At 44.5% G+C, this 18,695-nt stretch overlaps 1 protein-coding gene across 2 annotated transcripts in view; it reads left to right on the top strand.

Moving 5' to 3' along the window:
* LOC141112453 (amino acid transporter heavy chain SLC3A2-like) overlaps positions 1-2,927 on the top strand; it is a 29,533-nt gene extending 26,606 nt beyond the window's left edge. For both annotated transcript variants that reach the window (XM_073605313.1, XM_073605314.1), the window contains one exon: positions 1,925-2,927. In XM_073605313.1, the coding sequence (XP_073461414.1) occupies positions 1,925-2,272 (348 nt within the window). In that variant the 3' untranslated portion in view covers positions 2,273-2,927. The remainder of the gene's footprint in view (positions 1-1,924) is intronic.
* The last annotated feature ends 15,768 nt before the right edge of the window (positions 2,928-18,695 follow it).

Below are 18,695 nucleotides of genomic sequence, written 5' to 3'. Positions count from 1 at the left end.
CATAAGACACTCCCTTTTCCCACAGGGGAAATTCAGCAATTTAGAATTTGGATGAAAGGTTTAGCATTGGGAAACACTTTTTGAAAGATAAAACGTGCATTTTATCTACAACTATATAGATCAGATCAAAATGAGGGACAAATGAGAAGGAAAGAGGGACAGAGGAACATTGCTCCAAATCAGGGACAGTCCCTCGAAATCAGGGACAGTTGGGAGCTATGTGTCTATAGTGCACCTGTCAACACCACAAGCTGAGGTTTACCAGCAAGAATGATCAGACGATTTAGAAAGCTGTGCTTAATCACTATTGCTTTCCCCCTGATAATGCAGGGCCAGGAAGGTGTCTACAGCATACCTTCCCCACCCGGCTCTATATACCTAAACATGAATAGGCACTAGGGTTGGATCATATAAGATTAGCTGTACTATAGCTATGTTGAATGGATTTCTTTCTGTTTAAGGTTTAATCGTTACACATTAAGTAATCAAAAGACACTGCGTACTAACACATTATGACAGGTTTTACTGTTAAAGGAAGCTCTGCGCTGCCAGTGCAGGGGTGCTTCCATCCTCACCAGGTCTCACTTCCAGGTTTACTTTGTCCAGGAGCTTAAATGGCTGGGCCGCGATTATGTCACTCTCACACATGTGCACGGGAGTCCCATTACCACTGCAAAGAGTGGATGCTGTAATGTACCCTGAGCTAGACATGTGTGGCTCAGTGTAGATTACCGCTGACGGGTAGAAATGGGCTCAGGCATGTTCGGGATCCCACCTGCCAGATGCCGTTAGGAAGCCGACACTACACACGGCTAATCACAGACAGTGAGACATTTCCCGATCTGCGCAGCTGTGGACTGGGAAATGTCTCGCTACCTGTGATTAGCAGTGTTGGCTTCCTGGCGGGATCAGGCGGGTGAGATCCTAAACATGCCAGAGCCCACTCCTATTGACAGGCATGAGGGAGCGTTCACAGGAGAAGAGACTGATAGGGTCTCAGCTGACATAAAACCCCCTACCTGTCAGTGTTTTTTTTTTTTTTTGTTTTTTTTTTGTTTGTTTTGTTTTTTAAGTTTAAAACCACTTTAAATACCATTAGAAGAATGATACATGTCAAACCTGCACAAAAGTCCTGGACAGGTAACTTTTAGAGATAAAGTCTAGTATGAGTATTGGAGGCATTTGTCTGTAATAATTTACAGATAACTTCTGATTAGAAAGGTACTAGTGCAACAGCTGAACTTTATTCCCAGCAATAACTCTTTACTTGCATATATTTATTCCTTTATAATCAGTGCCCCCTGCCCCTATACTAAAGTCCATTAGGCAGCCAGTTTTATCTCTGCTGCTTTTAGCATTCCATGCAGCAAGGGCCTTTCTTCCTCCTGACTCAGCGGATTTCATTGTTCTCAGATAATCTGGTGTCAGCAAGTTCTTAGAAACAACCTTTGCCCTACTTAGCAACCAAATTTAAGCCAAACAGAACAAAACATTCCTAAACTAAAACCTCAAAAGCTGGATTATTATTCCAGACCTGTAAAACGTCATTTTTAATATCTGGATTTTTATAGAACACTTTAGCCTCCTAGAAAAGCTAACTTGTTAACTTGTTTTTGAAAATATGCAGAATTATACTGTTAAGTACTTGTAGCATAACAGAGTATCAGAGATTTCTGACATTTTTCCAATGACTTTAGCTAATTTGTATTGCAAAGAGGATTATGTGAGGCTGCCTGAAAATTGGGTTATGTGACAGGAATCCCCCCCCCCCCCCCCCCCCCATACTACCATCCTAAATGAAAATCTCCCACATTCTAATATGATCCAAAAATGTTTACATATATCCCAGTAACTAGCATTCAGACTACATAATCACTTTTGGTTATCTTGAAAAGAAAATCTGACATATTCACTTTGTTTCTAGGGACAAGAAGACAACAAGGATTCAATCCTCAGTGCGTACAAACGCTTAAGTGAGCTGCGTGGAAAAGAGCGATCACTTCTGCATGGAGATTTCACACTACTTCATCAAAGTAACAAATCACTAGCATATGAGCGCAGTTGGGACCAAAATGAAAGATTTGTGTCTGTAGTAAACTTTGACCCAGATGAGGAGATAAGCGTGACAATAACGCATGCAAACCTGCCAGAGCACTGTACGGTGGTGCTGAGCTCAAACTCGGAGAGGAAGGAGGGTAGCAGTATCTCTCTAAAGGATCTGAAGCTAGTGCCAGGAGAGGCTCTACTGCTCAAATACCCCTACAGCGGTTAAATAATCCTCCTGTAAAAAGGGGGTACTTTCACATTCCATATTCTGACCCTATTATTCCACATTAAGAGGCACACTATGTAAGGAAATGGCTACACATGGGATTTTATATTGCACTACGGTGTAATTTAAGAAAAAAAACATACCCGCGGTTAATCACTACCTCTGTGACAGACCTGCTGGATGGTAGCAGATACAATTAATAGCATTTTTGTTGAGGAGTAGCTGGTTTTGTAGAGGTTATAGAGTTGTATGGACATAAATATCATGTGTAGCCACGTCCTTCTTAGTCCTCACCAAATCCCTTTCACTTCGCCCTCCCTTTCTTTCACCATAGCAACAAAAGGGAAACATTTGCTGCAGCAGTATAGATTTTCAGGCAGGTCTACTCTTTATACAGCAAGAGGTTCCTTAAATGTGTTAATATCAATAAATGGAGTGTGTTTTCATTCTATTTTCCTAACATTATGAATAGTGAGTGTGCACATTGCTGTGCTTGTGTGATTTTCTTTTCATACAAATATAAATGTTGGCTGCACAGTGTTTGATAAACAATTTCCTCTGCTGATTTCTGTGTGTTAGGTGAGGGACTAGTTAAAAGGGAGAAAGGTATTAGGGTCAGAATAATATTCCATGAATAAAAATAGCATTTCTGTGATTGCATGATGCTGTGTGGTTATTATACATACTTTATCTGGTGAAATCACAACTTTTGACCACTGAGGACCTTTTATACTATAGCATATGCCACCATACTACCCACTAACTGTTTAATACCATGCCCACAAAAGGAGGTTTTTAAAAATTCTGACTTTTTTGGGATCCACTGCAATGTACAATTTCACATTAACTAAATCATAATAATAAATATGACCTCAAAGAGTTTATTACAGCTAATAAATATTTCACAGGGCTCATTCACACCATACCACATGTGGTATGCTTTGTTACCAATTATTTTAAATGGCATCTCAAAAAGACCTTACCAGTGCACATGCGCTGCAACTCTCTGAATCACAAACTGTGGTGTTCTGTGCATTGCGATGGGAAAAAATGCAACCTGCCCTATATTGTGCAATGAGACCATTCATTTTGGCAGTGCACTGCCTTCTGATGTGAATCAGCCCTTAAAAATGGCAAATCTCATAGGGCTGGTTCACACCTGCCCGGACCCACACCTGCAGGGTCCGTGTTCCTGTGAGTGCAATTTTCAGCCCCTTTATTTGAATGTGCTGAAATCACACTGGATCGCACAAAAGATAATGTGCTACTGTTCAAAAAGTACCTTGCAATCCGGTGCAGGCATGCTCACTGCGTTGGGGGTGGTTAGGAATATATTGGAAACAGCAGATCACACAGCCAGTGCGTTTTGAACGTGGTGTGGGAAAAGTGCAGGGAACATGGTTTTCCTGTACCGCGTTCTGGTGTGAACAAGTCTTTAGGAATGGCAGCTGTTCCATACTAGCATATTGCTAATCACCAGTAGATGATTTAGAACACCTACTGTACAGGTTAGGCTAGGTAAAACCATAATTAGAAGTAATATAAGTAATTCAAAGATAGTGTGTCAATATAGGGCTTTAGGGGCCTGTATTGACAGCCTTTTATTTGAGTAAGATGGGAATACAAAACTCGCTTAACCACTTAAGCCCCGGACCATTTGGCTGCCCAAAGACCAGAGCGCTCTTTGCGATTCGGCACTGCGTCGCTTTAACTGACAATTTTGCGGTCGTGTGACGTGGCTCCCAAACAAAATTGACGTCCTTTTTTCCCCACAAATAGAGCTTTCTTTTGGTGGTATTTGATCACCTCTGCGGTTTTTATTTTTTGCGCTATAAACAAAAAAATAGCGACAATTTTGAAAAAAAGCATTACTTTTTTTGCTATAATAAATATGCCCAAAAAATATATGAAAAACATTTTTTTCCTCAGTTTAGGCCGATACGTATTCTTCTACATATTTTTGGTACAAAAATCAAAATAAGTATTTATTGATTGGTTTGCGCAAAAGTTATAGCGTCTACAAAATAGGGGATAGTTTTATGGCATGTTTATTAATAATTTGTTTTTTTACTAGTAATGGCAATGATCAGCGATTTTTTTTTTTTTTTTTTTTTTTTTTTTTTATCATGATTGCGACATTATGACGGACAGATCGGACACTTTTGGCACGATTTTGGGACCAATCACATTTATACAGCGATCAGTGCAATTAAAAATGCATAGATTACTGTGTAAATGTGACTGGCAGTGAAGGGGTTAAGTGTGTCCTAGGGAGTGATTCTAGCTGTGGGGGGGCGTGGCTATGTGTGACATGACACTGATCACCGCTCCCGATTACAGGGAGCTGTGATCAGTGTCCTGTCACTAGGCAGAAAGGGGAATTGCTTGTTTACATCAGCATTTCCCCGTTCTACCTCTCCGTGAGACGATCGCGGGTATTCCCGCGGACATCGGGTCTGCGGGACCCGCAATCACACTCATGGCACGCGCGGCCGCAAACCGCTTCTTAAAGTGCAACGTACAGGTACATTAATCTGCCTGTACGTGCCCTTCTGCCGACATATATCGGCGCGAGCCGGTCGGCAAGCGGTTAAAGCAGAAAAACCAAGGAGATCAACTGTAGGTAAAATTCACCTGTAAATGAGTTCTGAATGATCTCAGAAGTTTCTTAAACTGATGGCATAAACACAAGCCCAAAGCATTTGTTCATGCCATCTAGAAATCCAGAAATGGAATTTAACAGCAAAATTGAGACACGAGGACAACACTATATAGGTCCGGCATTTAGTTACAGATTCAAGAGTTTGCAGTCTCAGGGGACTGCTACATATAGAGTTCAAGCTATCACGCCACATGCTCCACAGGATGCAAGAGACCAGGGGGCTGGGTGTTCCAGACCTCATAAAATACAATAGGGCCACGCAACTTATCCAAATGACTCAATTATACTCCCGATCTTACGAACCAGATTGGATAGTGCTGGAAGCCCAAGCCTGTGCACCACAGCCCATCGATCTCTTGATGTGGGTCCTGTCGAGAACCCGGCAGGCAATACTCTCCCCTACCCTATTCCATTCCTTAAATTTGTGGGACTTAACACGTAGGTTGGTCTCTCTCCAGTCTCCCCAAACTCCTGCCATGCCTCTTTTCTGCAATCCAGCATTTCCACCTGACCTATGCCCTCAAGAGTTCCAATGGTGACTGAAAAAAGGCCTTTATCGCATTGGTCATTTTATCGATCATAGGGGTTTACCTCCCACCTCTTATGCACAGCATCTTGAGATGCCACACTCCGAGACTTACCGCTTACAACAAATACTACATTATCTCCAATCTATGCAATGTTCTACCACTGATATCTCAATGTGGACAGCTTTGGAAAACAGATGCTATCGTGGTGAGTACCGGAGAGGTGACATTTCCAAGCTGTATAAACATTTTGTCAATACTGTGGTAAATTACCCTATATGCTGGCTTGGGAGGGGGATTTGGGGATGGGAATTGATGAGGAAGACTGGAGAGATTGGTCAGCCAGGACATACAAAGGAGTTATGAATATTTTGTTGGTGGAGGTGGGCTTTAAAGTCTTATCCTGTCTGTACTTGGTACCTGAACGCCTCTCCAAAATGTACCTGGATTCTTCCTTGCTCTTTTTTTCCAGGGCTGTGTGGACAAGCGGTAACCATGTTTCACACATGGTGGTAGTGTAGTAAAGTCAGGCATAGAGACACATCCAGGACCCTTCCATCTGAGGACAGATGGAAGGGTACACAGCCACTGGGACTTGTGGATAGAGACTGGCTCACTGGGTTGGCAGACCTTATGTAAGTTTATCACATTGATGTTTCAATAAACTACTCTTTTAATCATGGAATTTTAGAGGCTGTTATCCATTATGCAATCTGAGAGACTGTCAGTTTTCTCCCACATTCACACTGAGTCTTATACCTTGGTCTATGCGGTTTATGGAACTTTGTTGTAGCTCTTCTATGACACTCCCTCCCAGGAGTCATTCCCATCAGCTAAGTTCTACAGGACTGTCACCTTTTAGTACCTTCTCCTGTGTAGGTCTCTATAGCAGGCGGCGGATCACTTCTGTTGTTTTTTCATCAATCGGCTTCCGGTTCAGGCGCCGGCATCTGTAGTATGGGAAACAGGAAGTGAAGCTTTGCGAGCAGGTACTTCTCAAAACCATGTACCTGCCCCACCCAAAGTGCCAAATTTGGCAGTGGGGGGGGCGGTTAAGCACAGCTTCCCCTTTTGGGTGGTGCTGCACTTTAATGAACCTGTAGTGGAGGTGTCCAGACACACTCAAACCTTGATTTACGTTATGTTCGTTGCGGCCAAGATAGCCATTGCAATCACTTGGGAAAAAACCCACAGTTGACCTGGAGGTGATGGCTTACCTGGATCATGACCAATGAAAAATTGGTTAGCATCCTACGACATACCTCCCTGCGATTCGAAAGAGTTTGAAATCTGTGGATACAATATCTTCAATCACCTTGAGAGCGGTTGCTGTGGTGGCGACTGGGAGGAGTGGCCGGGTGGGCTATATAGCTCTTTCCTCCCCTCTCATCCCTTTTCTTCTTTCTTGACTTTCTTGTTTCTTCACTTTCTTTTCTTTTCCACTTTTTTGTTGCTGTTTCTACACATCTTCTACAAGATGTTAACCATCCATCTAGCTGGTGGTTACCAGGTTGTTTATGCTTTCTTAACCTTAATGGGCACTTGGGAGTTTTTTCTTTTTCTGCCTGGGACTTGTTCCCCTCAACTGGAGTGCACTCGCAATTTACGCTTCACTTTTCTTCATTATAGTTTATGCAGGTGTTGTTCTACATCCATATGCTGGATTATGTAAAATTGCTGCTACATATTTTTTTGTTTGTCAGTAGCACGCTCCGCTTGCATTGCAGACTATTACTTGCTTTCCTGTTTGTCCATTGCCATTGTGCCTGTTATGGTCTGTGCCTTTTTCATAGAAATTTCCAATAACAATAATGAAACAGAGAATTTGAAGAACATACAGAGATTTCCCTTGCAGGGGCTAACATCTGTGCAGACCATGTGGCACATGCCTCACGTCCTTGCAGTCTACAAGAAAAACATTGAACCAAAAGCAGAAAAACTACTAAAAACAAACAAAAACCCGTGTGTGGCCCAAGTTAAGACCCTAGTGAATCAAAGAGAGATGAAATACTGCTCCCAGTCGGGGGCCCTGGAGGATCCCAAAAACACCCCTCCCATGCTCCAACCAGTGTTATGCTTGAAAAATTATCACTTTATCAAGAAGTATCTGACGTCAATGCTGTAAAATTGTCATGAAGCCACTTAGACCATACTTTTTCATATTTCTTGGGGCATCCCCTATTGCAGTAGGTATCTTTTTTACCAGCTGTTTCACATGGAGATATTGGAAAGGCTATGCCCGAGGTTGTATGGATGATCCACACAATTGACTCCCAGTGGACAATGGCAGGGCATGCCCAGAAGAGATTAATTAAATCATGGGGTGGGACCATCTCCAGCAGTTTTGTGGAGTACTCAGATCCATTTTGTGGACTCTGTAAGGGGTGAAATAGGCTCTGTGGACTATCTTAAAGTGGTTGTAAGCCCTTACAGACCACTTTGTGATACAGGTAAGCCTATAATAGGGCTTACCTGTAGCTACCCAGGATATCTCCTAAACCTGCACGGTTTAGGAGATATCCCCTGTATTTGCATGTGCCGACGTCATTGGCACATGCGCACTGACACAAACTGAAGCAATGGCACATATGTGCCATTGCTTCAGTGAGTGTGCTGTAACCGTGCGCATGCGCGGGAGTGACTTCCCGATATCGCGGCTCCGGCGCTGTGATTGGCCAGAGCCACAATACCCGGAAGTAACCCGCGGGAGTGATGTCGCCGGCTGGTGCTGTGTACAGGCACCGCAGTGAGGGCTTCGATCTCAGGTGAGTATTACATAATGAGCTAGTATGCTATGCATACTAGCACATTATGCCTTTGTCTTGCAGGTGTTAGTTTTTTTGTTTTTTTTTTCCACAGTGGGTTTACAACCACTTTAAAGTGATTGTAAAGGAAAAAAATGTTATTTAAAAAAGATAACAAACATGTCATACTTACCTGCTCTGTGCAGTGGTTTTGCACAGAGCAGCCCCGATCCTCCTCTTCTCTGGTCCCCTGCCAGTGCTTTGGGCCCCTCACTCTTGCCGAGTGCCACTATAGAAAGCCGATTGCTCTGGGGGCACTCGTGCGTGCTTGCTCCCGACCCGCCTGTGTCCATAGGACACAGAGCCCTGCCCCCTGCTCTCACCTTACTGGCTGTGATTAACAACAGCGGGAGCCAATGGCTCCTGCTGCTGCATCTCAGCCAATGAGGGGGGAGAGCCCCAGGTCTTGTGCACATCGCCAGATCGAGATTGGGTTTAGGTAAATATTAGGGGGACTGAGGGAGGAGCTGCACACTGAAGGTTTTTTTACCTACATGGATAGAATGCATGAAGGTAAAAAACCCTAAAGCGGAGTTCCGCCGAAAAAAAGAAAATTAAAAGTCAGCAGCTACAAATTTCTGCAGCTGCTGACTTTTAATATTAGGACACTTACCTGTCCAGGGTGCCCGCGATGTCCTCACCCGATCTGTCCCTCGGCTCCCAGGTGCAGGCGCCGGCATCTTCAGTAAGGGAATCACAGCCTGGTTCCCTACTGCGCATGCACGAATCGCGCTTCGCATCCTCACTGGTCCCTGCTGTCTTCTGGGACCTGTGTGTCTCCCAGAAGACAGCGGGGCTGGACATGTCGTAGATCACTGCGGAATCTGTGGCGATCTATCCCTAGAAGTGGGAGCAAATACCTGTATTAGGTATCTGCTCCCCCTCCCCCCATGGAAGGTGCCAAATGTGACACCGGAGGGGAGGGGGACGACCTGGAATAGCGGAAGTTCCATTTTTGGGTGGAGCTCCTCTTTAAGCCATTGCAACCACTTTAAATTGGATAAACCTGTTTCTGAGGGAGATCAGTTGTTTGAAGGGAAAGTCCTAGATGTTGGACCAGTCATCTCCATCAAGATCCGGTATACCAACGAGCTATCTTCACCAAAGTGAGGTCAAGTCCGTGATGGTGACCATATTCAGGTGGTTGTAGAGTACAAAGCTGGGTTTGAAAGAGCATTCCGCTCTGAGGATGTTCTTGAAGACTGACGATGATCATACTACAACCCCTGGCAAAAATTATGGAATCACCAGTCCCTGAGGATGTTCCTTCAGTTGTTTATTGTTGTAGAAAAAAAGCAGATCACAGACATGGCCAAAAACTAAAGGCGTTTCAAATGGCAACTTTCTGGCTTTAAGAAACACTAAAAGAAGTCAAGAAAAATAATTGTGGTGGCCAGTAACAGTTAGATTTATAGAACAAGCACAGGGTATAAATTTTGGAATCACTCAATTCTGAGGAAAAAATTATGGAATCATGAAAAACAAACAAAATAATACTCCAACACATCACTAGTACTTTGTTGCACCACCTCTGGCTTTTATAACTGCTTGCAGTCTCTGAGGCATTGACTTAATGAGTGATAAACAGTACTCTTCATCAATCTGGCTCCAGCCTTCTCTGATTGCTGTTGCCAAATCATCTTTGCAGGTTGGAGCCTTGTCATGGACCATTTTCTTTAACTTCCACCACAGATTTTCAATTGGATTGAGATCCGGACTGTTTGCATGCCATGACATTGACCTTATGTGTCTTTCTTCAAGGAATTTTTTCACAGTTTTTGCTCTATGGCAAATCCCCAAACATCCTTTAAATAGATGGGATAAGAAAAGTGTCCAAAATTTCAATGTAAACCTGTGCATTTATTGAAGATTTAATGACAGCCATCTCTCCAGTGCCTTTACCTGACATGCAGCCCCATATCATAATTGACTGTGGAAATTTGCATGTTTTCTTCAGACGTCTGCATAAATCTCATTGGAACGGCACCAAACAAAAGTTCCAGCATCATCACCTTGCCCAATGCAGATTTGAGATTCATCACTGAATATGACTTTCATCCAATCATCCACAGTCCACGATTGCCTTTTCTTAGCCCATTGTAACCTTGTTTTTTTGTGTTTAGGTGTTAGAGATGGCTTCCTTTTAGCTTTTCTGTATGTAAATCCCATTTCCTTTAGGCAGTTTCTTACAGTTCGGTCACCAGATGTTGACTCCAGTTACCTCCCATTTGTTCCTCATTTGTTTTGTTGTACATTTTCTGTTTTCAAGGCATATTGCTTTAAGTTTTCTGTCTTGACACTTAGATGTCTTCCTTGGTCTACCAGTATGCTTGCCTTTAACCACCTTCCCATGTTGTTTGTATTTGGTCCATGTTTTAGACACAGCCGACTGTGAACAACCAACATCTTGTGCAACACTGCGTGATGATTTACCCTCTTTACCTACATACTAACAAGCAGATTTAATCTTATGCAGGTGTTAGTGTTTGTAATGAAAATTTACAGGGTGATTCCATAATTTTTTCCTCAGAATTGAGTGATTCCATAATTTATTCCCTGTGCTTGTTCTATAAATCTAACTGTTACTGGCCACCACAATTATTTTTCTTGATTTCTTTTAGTGTTTCTTAAAAGCCAGAAAGTTGCCATTTGAAATGCCTTTTAGTTTTTGGCTGTCTGTGATCTGCTTTTTTTCTACAACAATAAACAACTGAAGGAACATCCTCAGGGACTGGTGATTCCATAATTTTTGTCAGGGGTTGTATATGGGAGCAAGAGAATGGCTACCAAAGCCATGGGATAGTTGCCAGTTTCTGAAAAAGTAAGAGGCTGGGATATTGTAATTGGTATGAATTGTGGAAAAAGGAAGCAGTTTGCCTTGATCTACCAGTTGAGAAATCGTTTTAATTTTGTATTTGGTCCAGGCCTGATGATCTGAAAGGGAGTACAGATGGGGTAAAGTAGGGTTGAGCCAAAGAGGGGTATTTGGGGAACCATCTGCTGTGGGATTTAAAGACTAGTCCCACCTTCCAGGCCCTAAGGGTGGAAAGCATGGACAGGATCAGGGAGTTTGGAACTTTAGGACCCCAAAAGAGAAGGGATTGAAGAACCTTTGGGTAGGACAGGACTGCTGCCTCCAGGAATGTGGCAGTGTTAGCAGGGCCAGATATTTCACTAGGCCCTGTAGGCATGTGCCTACAAGCATCCTTCCTAGAGGGGCGTTCATCAGTATGAGTTTTTTTTTTCTTTTATTATAACCCTTTATCTGCCAAGTCTGTACGTCATACGGAAGCATGTAGGTGGCTGCGGTCCCACCTGATTGCTTCCACACAACCCTGGTGCTGGCACACCTCACGCCCCCACCATGTATTCCAGGCTCTGCTTGCTCATCTGCGGGCCCGGGACCGTCATGGCAGGAGGAGGGAAGGGAGAACAGCGGACACGCGTCCGCTCTCCTCACCTTCTTGTTGGTGACCCAGAAAGTGATGTGTATGATATCACTTCCGAGTCACCCTGTCACTTTCCCTGGCTAGCATAGTTGGTAAGGAATGTATTGCAATGCATCTCTAGAATACGCCCCTTTTTAAGGGCCCTTTAACACTGGGGCGGTTTGGAGGCGCTATTACGCTAATAATAGTGACTGCAAACCGACCCGAAAGTGCCGCTGCTTTGTCTCCAGTGTGAAAGCCCCGAGGGATTTCACACTGGAGCGGTGCGCTAGCAGGACGGGAAAAAAGTCCTGCTACCAGCATCTTAGGAGCGGAGTGTATACCGCTCCTGCCCATTGAAATCAATGGAACGGGGCGGCTATACCACCGGCAAAGCGCCTCTGCAGAGGCGCTTTGCGGTGGTTTTTAACCCTTTCTCGGCCGCTAGTGGGGGTAAAACTGCCCCGCTAGCGGCGCTTTACCGTCAGTATTCGGGCGCTAACAATAGCGGCGCTTTACCTCCGCCGCTGCCCCCGCCCCAGTGTGAAAGGGCCCTAACCAATGACGCCACCAAGCTTCTAATTCACTCCCTGGTTATCTCTCGCCTCGACTAATGCAACTCACTCCTCATTGGACTACCATTACATAGAATATCCCCCTTCAGTCCATACTGAATGCTGCTTCAAGACTCATCCACCTTACCAAACATTCAGTGTCCTCCACCCCTCTCTGCCAATCCTGTCACCTAAAAATCATCACATAGGACTTTTTGCAAATGAATAGTTACACCCAAGCACATAAAATCTCCCCCCAAAACTTTTTTGGAGGCATTCCACCCCCACATATACACACATACCAATGTAAACGCATGCGTTGGATGCGCCTACACGTGAAAAAGTTTATTGCAATACACGTTATATATCACTGCGCATGCCAGAGTAAGAGCAATAATTTTTTTTTTTTTTTATTCTTTATTTTAATTGTCAAGGTAATCGACATAACAAAGCAAAGTAATACCCTATTATAACAAATTGCTTGTGGTGTACCATAAACACTATGCAGCTAACATAAAATAGACTAATAAGTAAATGAATAGTTATCAACGGTACAAAGTTGTCAGGAACCATGAATCAGACTGAGACAGAATCACAGTTAAATTACCTTTTGTTATTATTATTAAACAAGTGTGAACAGAGTAAACGTAGTCAAAACATAGCCAGAGTTCAGGAACCAGAATGGATAGTCAGACAAGCCAAAATGTCTGGGAGCCAGAGATGAGCGTAGTAGAATAGCAAGCAGGATCTGGAGCCAGAAGGAATGTCACCCAAGCAAGTCTTTAACAGGAACACAGGAGAGCGTCTCTAGAGATGTGACCAAGGCGAAGGCAGAGATCATCTGGACTGGACGGGTTAAGTAAGCAGGACTGACGAGCAGGATATCAACAGGTGAGTCATTGTGAAGAGATAGGAGCTGGCAATTAGCCGATAGCTGAGCGGCCAGCTTTGAGAAGGAAGGGCTGAGCCCAGCCCCAACAGTACCCCCTCCTCACTGACCCCTCCCCCTCAGAGGACCACCAGTCTTAAGGGGGAAAATGTCTATGGAAATCACGGAGGAGGACAGGGGCATGTAAGTCCAAGGATGAGACCCAAGAGTGTTCCTCCGGACCGTACCCTTTCCAATGCACCAGGTACTGTATTCGCCCATGGAACCTACGGGAGTCAACAAAGGACTGTACTTCATACTCCTTATGGTTCTCAACCTGTACAGAGTGAGAACAAGGCAACGAGGTGGTAAAGCGGTTGCAGAACAAAGGTTTTAATAGGGAGACATGAAATACATTCAAGATATGCATATTAGAAGGAAGGTCTAATGCGTAATCCACTGGGTTAATCCTGCGAAGAATGCGGAAAGGCCCAATAAACTGAGGTGCGAACTTCAGAGAGGGAACACGAAGTCGGAGGTTGCGAGATGACAGCCAGACCCTGTCCCCAACCTGGTAGGAAGGCGCAGGCAGGCGTCTGCGGTCAGCATGGAGTCTTTATCTATCATTAGCATATCGCAAAGCCTCCTGGACTTGTGCCCAAGTGGAACAAAGACCACGGAGATGCTCCTCTAACGGAGGAATACTCTGCGGAACAAATGAGTCAGGCAACATGGAAGGTTGGAAACCATAGTTCATCATAAACGAGGACAATCGGGAAGCAGAATTCAAGACACTATTGTGAGCAAACTCCGCCCACGGTAAGAGGTCTGATCAGTTGTTATGATAGTCAGAAGTATAGCAACATAGGAATTGCTCCAAGGACTGATTGGCTCGTTCTGCGGCCCCATCAGACTGCGGGTAATACGCAGAGGTGAAAGCAAGCTGAATTCCCAACTGTGCACAAAAGGCTCACCAGAACCAGGACACAAACTGACTACCCCTGTCCGAGACAATCACCTTGGGTAGCCTATGTAAGCGAAAGATCTTCCAAGCAAAAATGGAAGCCAGTTCCTTAGAAGTGGGCAACTTCTTAAGTGGAATACAATGGGGCATTTTCAACCACCATAAGGATAACTGTGTTGCCCTGGGAGTTGGGTAACTCCACAATGAAATCCATAGTCAGGTGGGTCCAGGGCCTCTCTCCACTGGGTATGGGTTGTAGGAGGCCCACTGGAAGGTGTCGTGGAGTCTTACTCTGAGCACACACGGAACAGGCAGCGTCGAAGGCGATTACATCGCACGTAGACTAGGCCACCAAAATTGTTGGGAAATGGCCCAAAAGAGTTGATTCTTCCCAGGGTGGCCAGCAGCCTTGGGAGAATGGTAAGTCTGGAGCACGGCAGTACGAAGACTCTCTGGGACAAAGCAGCAGCGGTCACAAGGTTTCTCAGGAGGAGCATGGACCTGAGGAGCAAGAATTTTGTCACCCAAAGGAGAAGCGAGGCTGGTGCGAACCGTTGCCAGAATACGATCAGGAGGAATCACAGGAACCGGCACTGACTCCATCTTGGAAGTGGAGGAAAATTGTCGTGACAAAGAGTCAGCCCTTACATTCTTAGTACCGGGTAAGAATGAGACAATGTAACTGAAACTAGACAAGAAAAGAGCCCATCGCGTCCTTCTGGGAGAGAGGCGTTTAGCCTCAGACAAGAATGTGATATTCTTATGGTCAGTAAGAATGAGAACCGGCACAGTGGTTCCTTCAATTATATGTCTCCATTCTTTCAGGGCTAAAATGATCGCTAATAGCTCTCTGTCACCAATCTCGTAATTGCACTCCACAGGTGACAATTTCTTGGAAAAGTAGCCACAAGGATGCATAGTGCTCTCAGAGGTAGGACGTTGAGACAGAAGGGCGCCAACACCAGTCTCAGAAGCATCAACCTCAAGGATAAAAGGTAATGTAGGATCAGGATGATCAAAGCCAAGAAGACGCTGCAGAGGACGTAAACCCACGGGCACCCACTGTAGGACTGCTGAAAGTTTCATTGGGTCCATTGAAAAACCAGCAGTGGAAATAACATAACCCAGGAATTTAACCTGGAATTTGCACTTCTCCAATTTACAATAGAGATTGTTCTCTCTTAGTTTCTGAAGCACACGACAGACATCTGTGTGGTGGCTCTCCAGGGACTTGGAAAATATGAGGATATAATCGAGATAAAACACCGCACATAACTGCAACAAATCTCAGAGGACATCATTAATAAATTCCTGGAAAACTGCCGGGGCGTTACAAAGGCCAAAAGGCATTAGGAGGTACTCATAATGGCCTGTTCTGGCGTTAAAGGCAGTTTTCCACTCATCGTCCTCCATAATCCTCACGAGACTGTATGCCCCTCTCAAATCAAGCTTTGTGAAAACCGTTGCTCCTTTGAGGCGGTCAAATAACTCCGTAATCAATGGAATCGGATAGGCATTCTTAATCGTGAAACGATTGAGACTCCTATAATCAATACAAGGTCTCAGTTCACCACTTTTCTTCTTCACAAAGAAGAAACCAGCACCAGCAGGAGAGGAGGATTTGCGGATGAAACCTTGAGAAAGTGCATCTGCAACATACTCCTCCATGGCCTTATCCTCTAAGACTGACAAAGGGTAAACCTGGCCACGACGGGGTATGACACCAGGTTGAAGGTCAATTGTGCAATCATACGACTGGTGTGGAGGCAAACTACCGGCTTGACCTTTGTCAAAGACATCGCGGTACTCCTCTGGCAGGGAGGAGAGTGAAGAGGTGCACAGGACCTTGCACAGGAGAGAACCTCAGCACGGAGCCAATCAAATGAGGGGTTGTGCCTCTGTAACCAAGGATAACCAATAACAGCAGAAACTTAGGTGAGGAAATAACTTGGAATTGGATTATCTCATGGTAAAGAGCCCCTACGGCCATGGACAATGGAACAGTCTCATGAGTCACATGGGCAGGCTGTAGAGGTCTCTCATCAAGAGCCTCAATGGCAAGTGGAGTGTCACGCAGACGCAGCAGATTTGAATGCTTCAATACAAAGGCAGCATTAATGAACAGGCAACCTCTGCTGCCAGAGTATGGAATTCAATGGTGTAATCGGCAACAGTTCTCGTACTTTGTTTGATGGAGGGGCACTTGGCAGCAGAAGCTGAGAGTGCGGGAATGTCACAAATTCAGGGTAACTCAAGATATAGAGGGTTTGCCCAGGCAAAGGCTCTCTCAGAAAGAAAAGATGTCACGAAACCTATTTTGCTTCTGTCCGTGGGTAATACCTGGGGCAGCATCTCAAAGAATATCTCAATCTGGTTGAGAAACCCTCTGCATTGGACTGGATCGCCCCCAAATCTCTGGGGAAGCAGAGGAGCGAAACCAGACATACCTCTTATACAGGTAATACTCGAGGCGGGTGCCTGCACAGAGAGACTGGAGTAGCAGCAGGGATGGCCTGCAACACAGGTTGCACTGGAGCAGCCACAGTGGGAGATTCCAGGTGAGGCATGCGACTCAGGAGCGTTTTTAACGCCATCTCAAACTGATCCATGCAGTGATCCTGCTCATCCAATCTGGAAAAAATATTACCAACGAGTTGATTGACTGCATCTTCTAAATTCATGGCCTTCACCTATTGTCAGGAACCATGAATCAGACTGAGACAGAAGTACAGTTAAATCACACTGGTTTAATAATAATAAAAAAAGGTAAACAGATTAAACGTAGTCAAAACATAGCCAGAGTTCAGGAACCGGAACGGATAGTCAGACAAGCCAAAACGTCAGGGAGCCAGAGATGAGCATAGTAGAACAGCAAGCAGGATCTGGAGCCAGAAGGAATGTCAGTCAAGCAAGTCTTTAACAGGAACACAGGAGAGCGTCTCTAGAGATGGGACCATGGTGAAGGCAGAGATGATCTGGACTGGATGGCTATTGGAGCTGGAGCTATTGTAGGGGGACTTGTGCTCTTCCATAAAACTGGGATACAGGCCTTAGCTGCTGTAGGTAGATGTCTGAGCAATTCATTTTTTTAATTTTTAGTTAGATAATGGAGTATCAGTTAACAAATAAGCCGCTGGATTCTTGGTAAGGGAAACTCCTGTCAGGGTCTAAATGGTAGATTCTACTTCATCACAGAAACTGTTTAATTTAGAGCATTCCCAAAAAAATTCGGAATCTCAGCATATGCTATGCAGTTTGGCCTGAGTTCTGTGAGCAGTTTGTAACCTCCCTCCTGATATCTGCCAGCTAAGTAAGCCTTGTTTGCAAAACAAATGATTTTGTCCTTCTGAGGTTGGGATAAAGTGGTCATGAGGTCACTCTCCCACTTTTGTATAAAGGTTAGGTCTTGCGTGCCTGCCTGATTTATCAGTAGAGCGTAGAAGCAGGAGAGGGAATGAGGGAGTTTATTCCCGTCTAAACAAATCTGTTTGAATGGGGTAGGTGGGCGTAACCGTTGTTGGTCAGCTGGGAATAATCGAAGATATGCAGACAGTTGAGCCCAATGTAGAAAATCTAGATCCACCTGGAACCATGACTGAATTTCCCGACCGGACATAAGTCTGCTATCTACCGATAATTTGAAGGAATCTGGAAAGGTTCCTTCTTAGAAGAGACTAGAATTGTGTCTCACTCAAACCCTGTTGAAATGCAGGAGAGCCCAATACTGGAATTAAAGGACTCAGGTGTGAAAAAAGAGAAGCCATTGTCTTAAAAAGAATTGTAGCGACCTGTAGAGTTGCACCTATCATGGGGTGTTGGCCAATCGTCACAGGTAAAGAATGCAATGGTATCCACGGTAGTCCCACCAGAACTGGCTCGATCGTTGCCTACTCAAGGTCAACCCATAATTTGGTCTCTTGAGTTACACACCATTCCATTATTCTAGTCAGGTACGACGCTTCATAGTATCTCACGGGGAGGGATAATATAGATCTGCAGAGTCTGGGAAGTTTACCTGCCCATATGAAACGTGTAAATCGTGCCTGCAATTCCTTTCGAAAACTCTGTGGGAGCCTAATGGGTAGTGTTTGAAATAAATAGATCAGTCGCGGCATTACATTCAATTTTTAGGACATGAGAACGGCCGAACCATGTGAACGTTTCTTTATCCCATCTCTGGAGATCCAATTTGAGCTTGCGAAGAGGAGAGAAATTAGGCTCAAATATCCTGCGTATGTAGCAGGGAATGTTTGTGCTCAAATAACGTAGTTGAGAGTCCATCCATAAAAAATTAAGATTGGCTCAGCTGATTGCAGACCCACGGGGACAGCTGGATACCCATAGCTTCAGATTTATTATAGTTCATTTTATAATTGGATAGATGACCATACGTACGTAGTTCTGAGAGGGGGGAGGAGAGAAACAGAGGGAGAGGTGCCAAAAATGTTAGACCAGCCAATTTATGTTCACAAGTCCTGGTCCTAATACCCTTGATATCTGGATGGGCTCGGATAGTCCTCAAGAGAGGTTCAAGGGTCAGTATGAATATGAGAGGTGACAGTTCGCAACCCTGATGTGTCCTGGAAGGCATCTGAGAGGGCTTAATTTACGTTCAC

Source organism: Aquarana catesbeiana, linkage group LG11, assembly GCF_042186555.1.
Source record: "Aquarana catesbeiana isolate 2022-GZ linkage group LG11, ASM4218655v1, whole genome shotgun sequence".
Classification (NCBI taxonomy): Eukaryota; Metazoa; Chordata; class Amphibia; order Anura; family Ranidae; genus Aquarana; species Aquarana catesbeiana.
Note: the sequence above shows the minus strand (reverse complement) of the source record. Positions and strands in the feature narration are given on the sequence as shown.